The sequence below is a fragment of the Myotis lucifugus genome, unplaced genomic scaffold (assembly GCF_000147115.1).
Source record: "Myotis lucifugus unplaced genomic scaffold, Myoluc2.0 scaffold_64, whole genome shotgun sequence".
NCBI lineage: Eukaryota > Metazoa > Chordata > Mammalia > Chiroptera > Vespertilionidae > Myotis > Myotis lucifugus.
Window position 1 is genome coordinate 1,420,728 of NW_005871112.1, and position 17,066 is coordinate 1,437,793.

General features: G+C 42.6%; 1 protein-coding gene across 1 annotated transcript in view; it reads left to right on the top strand.

Moving 5' to 3' along the window:
* ABCC4 (ATP binding cassette subfamily C member 4) overlaps nucleotides 1–17,066 on the top strand; it is a 235,906-nt gene that overhangs the window by 175,666 nt on the left and 43,174 nt on the right. The window contains exons 15-19 of the mRNA XM_023754706.1: nucleotides 8,186–8,336; nucleotides 12,988–13,107; nucleotides 14,223–14,333; nucleotides 15,262–15,362; nucleotides 16,466–16,657. Of these exons, the coding sequence (XP_023610474.1) occupies nucleotides 8,186–8,336; nucleotides 12,988–13,107; nucleotides 14,223–14,333; nucleotides 15,262–15,362; nucleotides 16,466–16,657 (675 nt within the window). The remainder of the gene's footprint in view (nucleotides 1–8,185; nucleotides 8,337–12,987; nucleotides 13,108–14,222; nucleotides 14,334–15,261; nucleotides 15,363–16,465; nucleotides 16,658–17,066) is intronic.

Sequence of the window (17,066 nt, forward strand, 5' to 3'; positions counted from 1 at the left end):
CTCTCTGAAATCAATAAAAATATATTTTAAAAAAAGTAATCTAGGTGTTGCTGTGTGGGTATTTTGTAAATGTTATTAAAGTCCATAATCAGTTGATTATCTGGGCTGGCCTGACTTAGTCAGTTGAAAGTCCTTAAGAGTTAAAGCTCTCTGAAGAAAAAGAAATGAAACTTGTGAATAATAGTGTCAGCTCCTGCCCAAGGGTTCCAGCCTGCATACCCTTTCCAGCCTGCCCTGTAGATTTCCGACTTACCTAGTCAAGTTCAGTTGTGAAGTATTATCCCTTTTTATTGTTAGATTCAGTTTATTGGCATATTATTTAGTGTTCCTAGAATAGATTTGTAAATTTGCTTTCTTCTAATATCTTTGTCTGGTTGTTATATATCATGATAATTTTGGGGTTAAGTTCTCTGGAAGAATTTGCTAAGTAAATTTGCTACAATTCACTTGCCAAACCATTTTGGCCTCTAAGTCTTTTCTGTAAGAAGCTTTTAAATTATGGTTTCAGATTCTTACATTGGTATGGAATTATTCAGATATTCTGTTTTTCTTTTGTCATTCTTGGTATGTATTTATTCAAGAAATTTGACTTTGCATTAAAAATGTTAAGTTTATCAGCACATTGTTTATTGTATTCTCTTTTTAATGGGCATGGTATCTCTTGTTTTCTCCCCTTGTAGTTCATGATAATGGTAATTTCCCTTTTTTTTCTCAGTTAGTCTTGGTAGGAGTTTATTCATTAACTTTCTCAAAGAAACATGCTTCAGGATTTGTTGATTTTTCTGGAAGTTAGTTTCTGTTTCATAAATCTACTTTTCTCTGGTTTCAATTCTGCTACATACTAGTACTTTAATATTCTCTTCATTTTCTGACTTAGAGATGGAATTTTAGATTTTTAGTCTTTTTTTTTGTAAGACCTTTTTAGAGCAGCTTAGGTTGACAACAAAATTAAGGAAGATTTCCCATGTATTACCAGCAGCCTTTCTTTAAAGAAAAAAAAAGTTTAAAGCTATAAATTTACCTCTAAACACAGCTTTAATTGCAGCCCTCAAATTTTAATATTAGTAGATTTCATTTTCTGGCAAAATACTTTGAAGCAGGTGTTATGTCAAAGGTTATTACTGAATTTCTAAGTATTTAATGACTTTCTAGTTATCTTTTTGTTGATGACTTGTTAAATCCACTGAGGTCAAAATATATTCTGCACAATTTCTGTCTCTTGAAGTTTGTTGATACTTGCTTTTATTATATAGTACATATGCAGTTGAAAAGAATGTATTCAGTTATTGGCTGCAGTATTGTATATTTTTAAATTATGTTGAGTTTGTTAATTATGTTTTTCAATCTTTTATATATCTACTAGAGGCCTGGTGCATGAATTCGTGCATGGGTGGGGCTCCTCTAGGTGGCCTGCAGGGATTGGGTGTAAACCAGTCCAATGCCGCTTGCAGCTCCTACCTACCACTCCTGCTCATCCTGGCCCCACTGCGCCTGCCATGGGCTTGCACCCAATCAGTCCTGATTGGGAGAGGCTCGTGCTGCCACAGCAGTGCTTGCCAGCCGTGAGCCTGCACCTGGTGCTGTCCTGAGGGGAGTGGCCTGTAGGATCGGGCTGAAACTGGCTCTCCGACATCCCCAAGGGGTCCCAGATTGCGAGAGGGTGCAGGCCAGGCCGAGGGACCCCACCGGTGCATGATTGGGCTGGGAAGGGACCATGGGAGGGCTCCACAGCGTGTCGGCCCATCTCGCTCAGTCTCCATCAGCTGGACCCCAGCAGCAAGCTAACCTACTGGTCGGAGCGTCTGCCCCATGGTGGTCAGTGCACATCATAGCAAGTGGTTGAGTGGCTTTAGCATATCACTCGCATATTACGCTTTGATTGGTTGTACAAGCGACCGGTCACTGGACGGCCGGGCACTTAGCATATTAGGCTTTTATTATATAGGACTAGAGGCCCAGTGCACAACATTCGTGCACTCGGGGTGAGGGGAGGGGTCCCCTCAGCCCGGCCTGGGCCCTTTAGCAGTCCAGGAGCCCTCGGGGGATGTCTGACTGACGGCTCCTGCCACCACTGCTGTGCTCGTCAGCCATCAGCCCGGCTTGTGGCTGAGCAGCACTCCCCCTGGGGGCGTGCACTGACCACCAGGGGGCAGCTCCTGCGTTGAGTGTCTGCTCCCTGGTTGTCAGTGCACATCATAGTGACCGGTCATTTCCCCATTCAGTCAATTTGCATATTACCCTTTTATTATATAGGATTGATATTTATCTGATTGTTCAATCAGTTATTGAGATAAATGGGTTAAAAACACCCACTAGGAGTATGGATTTGTCTATTTCTCCGGAGTTCTGTCAGATTTTGCTTTATACGTTTTGTCATTATGTTGTTATGCTTATATAAATGTAGATTTTTAAAATATCTTCTGTATAAATTGAATCTTTATTTTTATGAAATGTTTTTCTTTACTTCTATGAATCCTTACTAACTTAAAGCTTCTATGTTTATAGTGGTATAGATAGACACTCCAGATTTCTTTTATGGCTAGTGTTTTCATTGGGTACCTTTTTCTAACCTTTTACTTCCATCTTTATGTGCCCTTATTTCTTTTGAAAGTAGCATATAGATGGACTCCAGCATTGAATTTCTTAATGAGCTTAATAAGCTCTAACACTGAGGTAAGGCAGAAAGGAAGCTATTGATCAATAAGATGATGATCACAAAGAAAGGAAGAAGTGCATTACATTATCTATTGTGTGGTTCAGAAATTGTAAGCTGTACCCCACCATTCCACTATGCAGTGGAGTTAGCTAGGACTCAGGATGAAGAACTAATGGAAAGCTACATGAGCCCCAGAGCTGGTGTGGCTATGAAAAGATCCCAGGCCAAATGGGGGAGGAAAGGGATAATGGACACATCCCAAGGAAAGGACAAGTGTGGAAAGTTTAATCTTAGCGTTTGCATAGACCTCTTCCTACACTGACTTGGACAAAGTAAAAAGAAACAGGTAGTCAAGGAGGGATCTGGGAACCAGACTTGATCTCTGAACTCCCTAAGACATGCAAGGAGCCATATCAACACATAACTTACACCTGATTTAATACTAACCCTAGTATTAATAGTATTTATATTAAGGTTTAGTAGCTTACATTTAAGACTTCCACATTTTTCTCTTTGCTTCTATTTACCTATAATTGAAGTATAATGAGTATTATTTGATTGGAATTACATTTTACTTCTTAATACTTGTAGAATTTCGTATAGCCTGTTCAAAATTGTACTGCCTCCACAAGAATCTTGTACTAGCCAGCAGCACAATCTGTGTGATAGCCATTTTATGGAACGGTTATTTTTTATCTTATATGTTTCCAAAATAAATAGATAGAAGAATCTCTCCTACACCCACATCAGTAAACAGCTTACTGATCAAAAAACTAGGCATCATTTCTTTCTCCAAATCAGAAGAAAATCTTGCCATGTTTTCTTGCCAAGAAGTGAATCTTGCTTTGTTTATTGCATTTAAGCCATATCTTTTGTGAGATCACCAATAGTTTAAGGCAATCTGGATGATTTGCCCTTATCACAACTTGGAACAGAATTCTTTGGAGTCTGACTGACAGTAGATTTAAAAGCTTTGAAATTCCTTTGAGGTGTTAGCAATCTTAATGATACTGGTTTTATTTTTTTAATGCTGTAAGCAAATAATAAAAGTACTGTCTACTGATTAAGTGGCCTTATGATTAAATACATATTTCACTTAGTATTTAATGTAAGTATGCGAGCGAGGAAGAGTTCAAATAGTAATGGAGTGAGCCAAAAGTATGGATGACATATTTATTTGCATAGAATAAGAAGAATACATTTTTTACTGCTGTTTATAGAAAACATGTTCTTTGGCACAAGCTTCACAAAGGCGAGCAGGAACAGAATTCCATGGAATTAAGTTGAAAGTAAATCGTGGGTAGATACCTAGGAATTCTTACAGGACTGTAAGCAGTTTGGTAGTTAGATGCCAAACAGGCAAACAGGTCCTTGTGTTTAAAATTGTGCTTGTGAAGGGACCATGTTAAAATCTATGTATTAGAATGCAATGTTAATTCTAGAGGAAGAGACTTCCTAAGAAATGTAAAGGTTTTTACCACCATCTAAATGCAGATATTGAACATGTGAAATAGTCTCATTTTTTGTCCTTGGGTTTTATGTATTTATTAAAATTAAATTTGGTTCTTCTCCCCCCCCCCCCCCCCCCCAAAGTCATTGTGCTTTCTGGGCTTCGAATTGATCTATCTCATGAAATTGTTGGGTGTGTGTTTTAATTTAAACAATAATTCTTAAATAAACACCTGTTAGTGTGTTCTGTTAGCAAGCATTTTAAAGATCTTTTAATGATCAGTTCTGCTCTGTGAACCGAACACGCCATTATTCCCTAATTAGCTGGGAGTCTAGAGCTGGTTACCTCATGGGAAAGACCAACGAAACTAGAAAATGCAGGTAGGGAAGGGAAAGTAATATAAAATAGGATTATATCTCGATATTAATTTTTTTCAAATATGAATCTGATATGTATATGGGATACAATATTATGTAGAATTTTAAAGAACAGGCACTGGTGAAAAATGATTGAATTATCTGACTTTGGGAAAATTACTAAACCTTTCTGAGTGTCAGTTTCCTGCTTTGTAAATGGAGACGATAATCCCTTCTACTAAGAGTTGATGTGAGAATAAAATTAAGTAATGAATGTGAAATACTTAAGAGGCTGGACACATGGCAAGCTTCATGAAATAGGTATCCGTTATTAGTATTTGGGCGGGTGGGATAACCAACATTTCATTGCTTGCCAACTAGATCTAGGGAATTGTGGGATTTCTTCAGTATTATGAGGAAAGTTGCCATTAGGCATCAGCAATAAAAACGGCATCTTATTTCCAAAGTGTTTGACTGGGCACGTTTTTAAAACTATTAAATTTTTTCATAAGCACTTTTCCCTTGTTTGCTTTTGTGCACCTCATTAATATTCATTTGGATGCCAGTGTAGTTTGCCAGGAACAGCTGCCCACAGCTGCAGCAGCTTCCCGGGAATGAGAGGTACCTGTCAGGCGTCTTCATAGGCGCTGCTGGCAGGGTCCTCTACCTTAGTCACCCTGGCGTCCAACTCAAGATGCTTGCTTAGTAAGAAGGCCGACCTGGATGGGGCAGACACAGTTGACTTTCCTGGAGACTGTGGTTCACAAATTCTATCTAGCTTTTGTGTTTCCCTTGAAAACGACACCAGTTCATGATGCACAAAGTAGAAAAATGTCAAATTGATCTTCTCTTTTGGAAATTTAGAATAACCCGGTAAGCAGGCATTTGGTTTGGTTTTGATTCAGAGACCCCCACCTTTTTCCTTACGTCTCCCTGAATGCTCAGCAACTTCAGAGCAAGTATGTCTTCACTAGGAAGAAGCAAGGCTTTCTCCTTAGAGGAAAAAGGACGTGGAATGCAAACAATAACAATTAAAAAAAAATGTTGAGTTGCCTTTAGGTTCCTGAGGTTATCAATGCTTGGAAGGCCTAGATTTTTTTTGGGGGGGGGGTGGGGGTGGAGGCAAGGAGGAATATGTAGAGGTCAGAAATTGTAGTAGGCATGAGGTTTATTGTCCATCTTATTTCAGAGGTGCATATTCCAATAAAATAGGCCCTGGATACAACAGCCAGAGAAAAGCCACAGCCTCTCCCCCCTGTCCCCCTGACAACTAATGATGGCAAGCCTGGTGACTTCACTTAAGATCAGACATAGATGCCAGCTGGGAGGACCCTCCCCCATGAGTATGAAGGACAAGGTGGGCTTCTTCATGGGTGTAGCAGGGTGGGATGCATTGGTTAATCCAGTAGCTGTAAGACATTGTTCAGTTGTGAGTATAACAGGAAAGAAGCCAGGCAGCCCTATTTTTCTCCATTTGTTATTGGAATTTGTTCCTGCAGAATTCCATTCCTCTTGACTCTGGGTTTTGTGATGATAACCACAGTAGAGACTGGAGAAGCAGTAAAAGCACTGGAGTCTGCATCAAGACAATGCAGTTTGATTCACAAGGGCTCCCGGCCACAGTTTCAGCCCTCGCTCCATCCTCCATCCTCCTCCTGTCTGCAGCTCTGGATATGGATTCCCAAAGTCCAGTGTGCTCCTGGCTTTCTCCACGATACCTCGTAACTTCCAGGGAGAACCTGGGACAGCCACTTAACCTCCGAGCTGTATGGTTCCTTATCTGTCAATGGAAATGACAGTTCTTTCTTTCCTCATTCACAAGCTGGTTGTGAGGACCTCTCTGAAAAGTGATTTGGAAGAGCTGTGAAATGATAACCTGAGTCTGCGTAGACGTCACCCTGCTAATCTTTCCCTCACGGATTGCTGTCCTGGGCGGGGTGGTGGGCACAGCCTTGGGCTGGCAGATAGAGGGTGCAGTGCTGGTGCTGAGACGACACAGGAGGACCGTGTTAACTTTTGCTGCTGGGCTCCTTCTTGGTCAGAAGTTGCATCAACTGTGATTACTACCTGCAGATTCTTCATGCCACTCTCTGTTTGTTAAGCCCGCCTATGAAGTTTGGTCACAAGTCTCTTCTTAGAACCCTCTAAACAGGGTCCAGTATTCCTCCTTGTGTTTCTGTAGCACCCTATGCTTTGCAGTCTGGGTCAAGTTGCTTTTCCTCTCCCTGTGCCTCAGTGTCTCCATCTGTAAAATGGGATAATATTATTAACTCAATAGGGCTATTGTGAGAATTAAGTGGGTTAATACACATGAAGTATTTAACGTGTAGCCAGATACACAGACAGCATGCAGGAAGTGTTAAATGCAGGTAGAACATGAAAGCACAATCCCACTTCCCAAGGTAAACATTTTCCTCCTTTTCTGAGTACTGAATTGCACCTATCCACTTCTTTTTTTTTTAATTGTCTAAAGTTTTACATATGTCTCTATCCACTTCTTTATCTCTGAGTATTGCTCAGTCTTCTGATTCTTCATCTGTAATAACTACTTGCTCATTTCCTGGGTGATATCTACTGACTCATGATAGTTTGGGATTCAAGTTTTACCCCCTCTGAGTCTCAAATTTTCTCATCAGCTAAATAAGGAAAATAGCAATGCCTACCGCATGGAGCTACCGAGAGCATCAAAAGAGCTCATGCCCAGAGAGTTCTCATCTCCGTGTTTGGCATATAGTAAGCATTCGAAAAGTAGCAGCAGGATCACACCTATGTGTTTGTTCTTTCGTTGGATGGGAAGACATTTCCTGCCATTACAACACGTCTTTGGAAGTGAGGAATTTAATCCTAACAAAACAACTCATTAAATCTATTTTTGCAAAGAATTCTTGGTAAGGGAGGTGAAAGGGTTCCCGGACCCATTTCCAATGTGTGTGAGTGGAGGCTTCCCCACACCAACAAGCAATTCTTGGATGCCAGCATGATGTCCGAGCATTCGACTCAATTCTGACACCATCTGCCCAGGATGGAATCTGATTCCACAGGTAAAGGGCTCTGTCCCACCAGACCGCCCTTCACTTCAGACTCACGTGCAAGCCTGGCTTGTTACCTGTGCTTCTGAATGATTGGCTGCAAATCAGAGGTTTCCATGAGCCCCTCCTGGGGCTCCATTAATTTGCTAGAATGGCTCATAAAACTAGAGAAACCCGTTTACTCGCTAGGTTACGGATTTATTGTAAAGATTACTAAGGATATGGATCCAACAGCCAGCAAAGAGAGACATGGGCAAGGTCCTGAATGAAGCTCAAGGAGATTCTGTCCTTGTGCAGCTTGGGGCTCATCATGGTGGAAAGCATTCTGGTTTTCCAACTTGGAAGCTCTCCGAGAAAAGGGCAAGCAACTGTCTGCTGGGGTTTTTATGGAGGCTTCATTATGTGGTCATGATTGACTAAGTCAATTGGCCATTGATTCAGCCTCAAGCCCCTCCCTTCTTGCAGGACAATCAGGGGGTAGGACTGAAAGTTTTAGTCCTCTAACCATAGATTGGCTCCATTGGCAACCAGTTCTGTTCTTTAGGTGTGTTCCTCAGGTTACTTCATTAACATAAAAGATACCTTGATCACTTGGGAGCTCTGTGCGGGAAATGGGGGCAAAGACCAAATCATTAATTCTTATTATAAATCACAATCTCACAGGAGACCTCTGCATCTGTTTTCACTGTTTCAGACGTTTCTGCAAGTGATTGGTGTGGTCGGCGTGGCGGTGGCGGTTATACCTTGGATTGCAATACCCTTGGTTCCCCTTGGCATCATTTTCTTTGTTCTTCGGAGATATTTCTTAGAAACGTCCAGAGATGTCAAACGCCTGGAATCTACAAGTGAGTACAAAGGCTCTCAGGTCGGGATGGCAGCAGTGCAATCTGGCTTCCGTTCATGCCCTGATTAAGGAGACCCCTGAAATTCTCATAACGTTAACATGAACTGAGTATTAAAACCTCCTTTAGTCAGTGTGGCCTTTAATGCAAATAGATCAGTGCCGTGCTAGATGCAGCCTTCAGCTTCGCATAAGGCAAGAATGGATGTAAGATTCCATGGGAATGTGAGCGCTGAAGACAGACAGTTCCATCCTGGTCATGACATACTTCCTAATCCAGAGCAGAGGGCAATACATGTTTCTTAGGTATAAAGTATCTCATCATGTTTTAACTAGTAGAGAAATAAAACAGATTCTCTCCCCCTCCCCCTGAATTTCTAGAAATGACAAAGGAAAGGCAAAGATTGCAGTGGTTCTCAACCTTCCTAATGCCTCAACTCTTTAATACAGTTCCTCATGTTGTGGTGACCCCCAACCATAAAATTATTTTCGTTGCTACTTCATAACTGTAATTATGCTACTATTATGAATCGTAATGTAAATATCTGATATGCTATATGTGTTTTCCGATGGTCGCGACCCACAGGTTGAGAACCTCTGGATTAGAGGAAGAAAAGGTGTCAGGAAGTGATACATTTGAAAAATATATTACTCTCACATACTCAAAACATTTCCAATAAGTTGTGGTGGTTAAATGTTTTGAAAAGATAAGCACTGCTATTTTCAGTCTTGCTCTTTATTGTCACCAGTAGTCCCACACTGTTTGAGGGCTCCCCACCCCCACCCCCACCCCCTTGGGCTGTCCGTATAAATGGATACTGAAAATAATCCCCTTGGGAGGGCACAGGAGAGGGATCAGTTTAGTCTGTTACTCTATTCAGCTTCCTAGAGTTAGAATAGTGGGGAAAGCATTTTATGATTAACCATTGTGTTCTACAGTTAATCACAGAGGATGTACCGATTCAGAGCTTATCTCATTAATGCACAAACATTTTATTGCTAAAACATATAAGGAGAATAGATACTAATATGTTTTTTAAATCTATAAGGATGATAGCCAAAACATATAGAAGGAAGATAAAAATTATAAGACTAACATATGTATTTTTTAAATCTACAAGGATGATAGCCAAAACATAAAGAAGAAAGATAATTGTATCAGAAACCTCAACTGAGGATAGTTACTGCAAAATAACACCAGCTTAGCTTTCTGGAAGCCAGGCTAAGGAGAGAAATGTTGATTCCCACGGTTCTCCGTATCTACCAAGTGGAAAAATACAAGTTCATCAGGATAAAGGAGTTTTTGTTGTGGCAAATGTGTGTTTCTTTTTTAATAATAAACCCTAGAAGGGCATTTGTCCTAAGTATTTGCATAAAGACTAGCGGGTGACAGTTTCATAAAAGCTATAGCCAACTTTTCAGTCATCAAGAAAACCAGCTAAACTACTGTTGAAGGTTGGTTTTCTTAGATCTTTTAATGGAGTGGCGGAGCAGTGTCGTCAAGGTGTTGATAACATTCTGTTGATGTGATTTGTTACGATGACAGGACTTGGAGAAGGCGGGTCAAGTGATAAGCCCCAACCATTTTTTTGTGTAGACAACAAGGCTTCAGTCATTTACTATTGGAGGCCACTCTTTCCTCCACACCCCACAGATAACCAAATGTGGTAGCCAGTTGATTAGACCTGGTGGTCTGTACCATAAATAACAATTCCACTGTTTCCTCTAAGCCATCGGTTCTCAACCTGTGGGTCGCGACCCCTTTGGGGGTCGAACGACCCTTTCACAGGGGTTGCCTAAGACCATCAGAAAACACATATATAATTACATATTTTTTATAATTAATCACTATGCTTTAATTATGTTCAATTTGTAACAATGAAAATACATCCTTGCATATCAGATATTTACATTACGATTCATAACAGTAGCGAAATTACAGTTATGAAGTAACAACGAAAATAATTTTATGGTTGGGGGTCACCACAACATGAGGAACTGTATTAAAGGGTTGCGGCATTAGGAAGGTTGAGAATCACTGCTCTAAGCAATTATTGACAGTACCTCTTGAGGCCGCTGTTGGGACCACCCGCAAAAAGAAGGACACCTGATTGTCTTGGCTAGAAGGCACAAACTTGCTTTGAATAACTGCTAACGTCCCGAGATTTGTTTTCCGGTCACGCTTGAAACCTTGCAACCTTGGGCTGACATTTAAGCTGTCTTGCTGTCAAATCTACAATTGATCTAATGGTTTTTCATTTTTGCAATTGTGAGCTTAGCAATGTTGAATCATAGAGAAGTGCATAAAGCCTGGATGGCATTTAGCTGTATTTCTTTAGCCAACTCTATTCATTTGGCAAGGCCTGAATTATGAAGCCATATTCACATTTTGTCTGTAAGGGTTCTATGGTCAACTAGCAATGTCTGCCAGGGGCGTTGCTGGGGGAGTGTTAACACGTGTGCCACGTGTTTTCAAGTCATGGATCCTCGTGTCTGCTGTTTTAGAGTTCTCAATCCAATTCTTAGGGACTTTGTTCAACTTAAGATGCTTACTAAGATGTACAGTATTGAGTAAGGCTTGTGGATTAAGATTTTAGAGTTTTCTAAAGATAAACTACAAAGTGGGGGGGGATGCATTTAGTCATACACGGGCATCTTTAACCCCTGATTATTCTCTCTGTGAGGTGCTGTGGCCATGATTAAAAGCACGGCCTTGGGAATAAGCCAGTATTGGGTCTGTCACTCAGCTCTACCAGCTACTTGGATTGATTTACTTAATCTTGGGCAGTGCTCTTAATCCCTCAGTCTGTTTTTCCCTCTGTCAAGGATATAATACACCTGCCCTCTGGAGTTCTTGTGAGGATTACTTGAGTTGAGATTTAAGCAGTGCTTGCTGGCTTCTACCAAAGGCATTAAGAACATGACAGCTAGCAGGTCACCCACAGCATTAACAAGAGCCTATAGCAAGGCTGGCAGCCCAGGGTCCTTGCATGCAGTTCCCCGCCCACCTTGCCAGGGAAGATTTGCAACCCTGTGTCCCAAAGAGTCGTCAGGTTTCACGGAAAACACAGCTGTCTGTCTTGTGAAATGTAGGTTACATTTGTCTGTGACTGGTGACTAACGCCATGGGTGTTACATAGGTCTACTTCAGGATAGTCAGCTTAGTCGGTGGGAAAAAGGATATTACATTGGGCAAGATAATACCGGAGCCTTGGCATCCCCTCTCTCTCTGTACCGGTTAAATTTCTTTGCAAACCCTCCAATTCACTCATCCTGGTATCCTCTCAGCCCTGAATGGCGTGTGGAAGACAGAGGATAGTTTTCCACAGGCCCAGATTCCTGCTGTACCGCTATCGCTCTTGGGGATGCGGTCAAGAAGGTGATGTGTTCTTTGGCTGCCCTGGTGTTCAAGGCTGGGTGACACCTGTTTTATAGAGTCCACCCTGTGGGGATAATCAATTGCCACTTTGACCTCCTGATGAGGGAAGCAAGTGAGGAGGACGTCCAAGCTCTGGAGCACCTCTTTTTCCTTCTCAGAAGAATTGTCGATGGCGAAATAGTTGATGTGACAACATTAGCTCTGGGCATGAGACCTTGAGTTCTCTGTACTGTGTGTAGCACTCTGTTCATATAATGAGCCATGTAACTCCCTGATGGGCACCTTATCTCCAGACTGGCCGTGTTCGGGTGCGGGCTGGGACATCTGCTGGGGGGTGCAGAAAAGGCCTGCGTGGAGCTTCCGACCTTTCCGATTTGGCACATGAGCTCAGTCTGTGTTCGTATTGCTCTCTTCAACGTGCAAGGTTTAAAGGGAACTAAAGGAAGAGAAGTTCAAAGTTACTCAGTATGGTGGGGAGAGAACAGTGTGGATGCTAGAGTAAGACCACAAGCATAAAACTGGATGGTCAGAACCATCGCAGAATCACTTGAGGTTCTTTGCCTGGATTAGATACAAGGGGAAGTGTGAGGTCATATCTGCCTGGGAGAATGTTTTCTCCTTTCAGCACTGTCACAGGCTGGGGACCCTAACCCTAGCACTAACCCTAATGGTCCTCAGTCTGGAACGAGCCCCAGGCTGAGTGGATGGTCAGATGGCCCACAGCCCAGGGCTTCCCACACATGGAAGCCTGCTCCCTCCTTGCTTGTAGAACTGTGGATACTAACTGAGCATCCATAACACATGTGCAGTGCCCACATGCGTGGTATTGTGTGACACACAGACACACCATGCCGAGCTAAGGAATCAGGCGCTGGCATTAAGTTTGAGTTTTTCCCTGTCATTTTATAAAATCTCTGCAGCTTCTTGTAACACAAGTGAGATCTTACCTTCCCCTAAACACCCAGATTTTACCAACAGATCCTTTGAACAGGACTGTGATGAATGCGTTAGCAAACAAAGAATTTATCCAAAACTAGCTATTATTTGAAGCTGGCCAAAGATGGGGTCAGAATGAAGCTTTATTCCCAAGTGGGTAATGGAAAGCATGGTGTGACCAGGGGCTTGAGGGTTGACCTGCAGGGTCCGCCCAGAAGGGGCACAGCCCGTTCTGCCCCAGGCCCTCTGCTGGGAGGCTCTGGCTGTGCTGTTTGTTGGGATATGCCGTGGCAGATGGTTCCCCACTGACTTTCTCTGTCGTCTCTCTCTGCTTCCCCAGCTCGGAGCCCGGTGTTTTCCCACTTATCGTCTTCTCTCCAGGGACTCTGGACCATCAGGGCGTACAAAGCTGAGGAGAGGTTTCAGGAACTGTTTGATGCGCACCAGGATTTGCATTCAGGTCTGTACATTTCTGGAAACGGTTTCAAAGGATGGGACCGGCTGCCTCCTGAGCCTTGACCTCCCTCTCAGGTGGCCTTGTTGGCTTTGCATTCTCCCTGCCTCCCGCTGGGGCCAGCCCCACATCCTGTCACTGCACATCTTCCTCCCCTCCCCTGCCCCCTCTGCGCTCCCCTCTTCCTCAATAACAGCACCACCACCCCACCCCACCCCTGGCTTGTGTTGTTCTTCTATCATTGGGCCCATGACTTTCTGTCCCTTTGGGGCAGGCGTCAGGAAACTTTTTTTGTAAAGAGGCAGATAGTAAATATTTTAGGCTCTGTTTGCTGTATCAGCTCTGTTGCAACTAGTCAACCTTGCTGTTGTAGCACAAATAATGCATCAGCAAATGGTTGTGGCTATGTTCCAATAAAACTTTATTTATAGAAACAGGTGGTGGGCCGTTCTTGGCCACAGGGCATAGTTTGCTGACCCCTTTTTCAGAACATGTGGGATGGCAGAAGTGACTGAGGAAATCCACTTCCTAACTGTCAGATTTGCCACCCTTTTGATATGTAATTTTCTTTGTATCTGTGAAGCTTTCCAATCTGTCTCATATGTTGAGGATAAAATGGCACTTAGAACGCTACACGCAGATCCCTTTAGTGAGATGGTCATTTAGATACAGGCTCCTAAGGCATAAACACTGTGCAGGGCCCCGTAGCGAATATGGAAAGTGCTGGAAACGGACTGGGAGCTGCCCTCTCTGCTGTGGGAGCACTGGGAACAGCACATGAGAGACTGAGCTTCATGTCGAGGCCCAGCTGAGGAAGAAATGCACTGACGAGACCATGTTTCCATGTTCTGTAGAGGGATCACATGTCTGTTTATAACCTGGGGGTTGAATTTTTTTAATGCATGCTCCCCTCAAAATCAGGAAAAATCCACTGTACCGATGCCTGAGTATACTGCACTTAGCTTTCTGGAATCTTCAGGTTCCCTAGGTGTGCAACTCTGCTGTCTTCCTTTGTGTAAAAATCTTCTGTAGCTCAACTGAGTACAGTGTTCCCCCTCATTCGAAGTGGTTAACGTGGTCTTTCTACTTTTCCATGTGCTTGCTGTGGTTCACAATCTCAGAGGCTTGGTTCTTGTTTCTGACCACGTCCCGATGGTTCGCTGTGCGTCTGGATGCCATCTGTGCCATCTTTGTCACCGTCGTTGCCTTTGGGTCCCTAATTCTGGCAAATAGTAAGTACAGATGGGAGTAACTATTTGTGGTATGGTTACCATGTATAGCTGCATTTACAAGTATTAAATTGAACTCTTGCCACCTTGTCTAATACCTAGTGGGTTTGTAATAGAGCATTTGCAGTGTGTGAGGTTGGGTGTGATTCTGCTGTTTGGCCCACGGAGAGGACCACTGGGGTCTGGATGAGTTCCTTTGATCTTCTTTGAATGGGTTGAGACCTGTGCAAATGTAGCAAGCTGACCCCCTGAGCATCCTGGTAGTGTCTGGTAATTGTGAGGATAGAACCAAGTTCACCCTTAAGCATTTTGTCCAGCTTCGGGCTTTAGGTTTTAGCGACAGGACCACTCAGATCTCTTGGTTGTAGTTGCCTGGTGCACTGAGTGGAGAAAGATGCTCAGCGGGAAGGAATGTTATCCTCACTGCCCCGCGGGTACCAGATGAGCAGGTGTTGGCGTGCATGGCTTGAATTCGCCATCCCTAACTATTCCATGTTACAGCACCAAATCACAGTATTGAACAATGGAACAATGAGAGGAGTGTTTTGGATTTAAAAGCACTGGCTCTTCGTACGCATTGCTTTGTTTTTAGGGGTTTCCAACCACAGTTGCATTGGACCTCGTAAGTGAAATTACATACTGGTCCTGGAAACCACAATGAGGAAACTCTAAATAATGACTTACCCATATCATCTGCCAGGTGTGTGTCAGTCCTGTGGGATTAATAAACTCATTTCGTATTCATTGTGAATTCACAGCAGGGGGTTTTGTGTCCTGGTCTCAATCAACAGATAGTGAAAGTGTAAACTATTGCTATTATCGAACGCTGTGTTTAAATACTTTAAAGGAGTCTTTTTTGGTAAAGTGACAGAAGGAGCCAGACTCTGGGTTTAGAATGGACTGTCTTGACTCCCCTTTTTTCGTCATTTAGCTTTGGATGCCGGACAGGTGGGCCTGGCACTGTCCTACGCCCTCACCCTCATGGGGATGTTCCAGTGGTGCGTCAGACAAAGCGCCGAAGTCGAGAATATGGTAATGTTTATCTTGACGTTCTCAGCCTTTTCCAGTCTCCTTCCCACTAAACAGCATAAAAGCGCTCCTTATGTGAAATATTAAAACTGTTATTTTTACATCGGAGCTAACAGCGTGTTTCAGATCCTGCTTCCATCTGTTTAAAGTTAATGTAAAATAAAATGTACACATCTTTTTCTCAGTCTTATGTATGCCATGTCAGCAGGTTTTGTATGCCTCACAAGCTGTCTTCAAATGTAATACAGGTCTCTGTGGGAGGGCGGTTCTGAAATCCTGGAGTGGATGTAAGCTAATTTCTCAGAGGCCCATTTATTTATTTTTCTTAATGGGGTAGTTCCTCATTCCTGGTTTTTTTAAAAAAAAATATTATGTTTAGGTTTTTCTTTGTTTAATTAATAGGCATCTCCTCCCCCCACCCCCATTTTAGCATTTAGCAATTTACCACTGAACACCTGAATGTGCTGGGGTCCCTCTTTCTGGTAGAATTAAGCTCCTCTCGGATGCCTGGTCAAAGGTGTTGAGTTACCAGTTCACTTGTTTAGGAGGGCATAGTCAATATGTAAATTGTCTCCTCTTATGAATATTTGCACCTTCTCCTAAAAGGAGGAAAATAGTAAAAATAAAATATATTCATTTTGCTCTTCTAATGAAGTAGGAAATGATATTAAAATGAGGTTTGGTGACCATCAGTTTGACTCATCTATAACAGATGGCCCTTCTGTAGCTTAAATTACTGATTGGTGGCTATAAGTAGTCTTTTCTTTAACAAAATCCTCTTGTGTTTTTTTTTTGTTGTTTTTTTATTCAGATATGAAAAGTAAATGAGATCTTAGCATTCTTTTATCTCATTCTCTTAGTTTTAATATAATGTTGAGGGAAGTACTCATAAGTACGTAACAGTGTCAGAAGATGATGAACAAGTTTGTAAATCATCAAAGTCTTCATCCAATTCCTAACTTCTCTCCTTTGGGGGTGTTTCAACGTGAGATATCCTTAATCAACTAGGTATAAAAACAGAATGGTTCAAACTAAAATAAAAAAACAGAACGGTTCATTTACAGTCTCTTACCATCCATAAACCCATGATGTCCTCTGTCTTGCAGATGATTTCAGTAGAAAGGGTGATGGAATATACAAACCTTGAGAAAGAAGCGCCTTGGGAATACGAAAAACGGCCCCCGCCGGCCTGGCCCCATGAAGGCGTGATTGTCTTTGACAACGTTAACTTCACCTACAGCCTGGACGGGCCTCTGGTACTCAAACACCTGACAGCACTCATTAAGTCAAGAGAAAAGGTTTGTTTAAACCACCTTGCCTCTTTAAAATTTCAACTAAAGGTTTAGTGGCTGCATCCGACTGTTGGCTTCCTCGTGAATGAGTCAGGGGCCCCTTTGTTCTTCTGTGGATGCAAATTACATCGGTGACCATAGGTAAACCTTGGAAACTGACCATGAATGTGAATGCCAATATTTCTCTCCTCGTGGTGTGAGCTGCCTCATGGTGGTTGCTGAGCCCCGGGCCGAGGTGGAACTTCCTGCCCCAGGACATGGGCCCAACATCTCATTATTCACGCCTACGTCTTGGAAGTCAACCCTGGCTACTTGTTAATAACTCTCTAGTATCTGGTTCCGATCGAGTCTTACTTCTTCGTATTTCACAGTCCTTCTCTTCCTCCCCAGGGTGGCCTTTAGTTGCTGCCCTTTG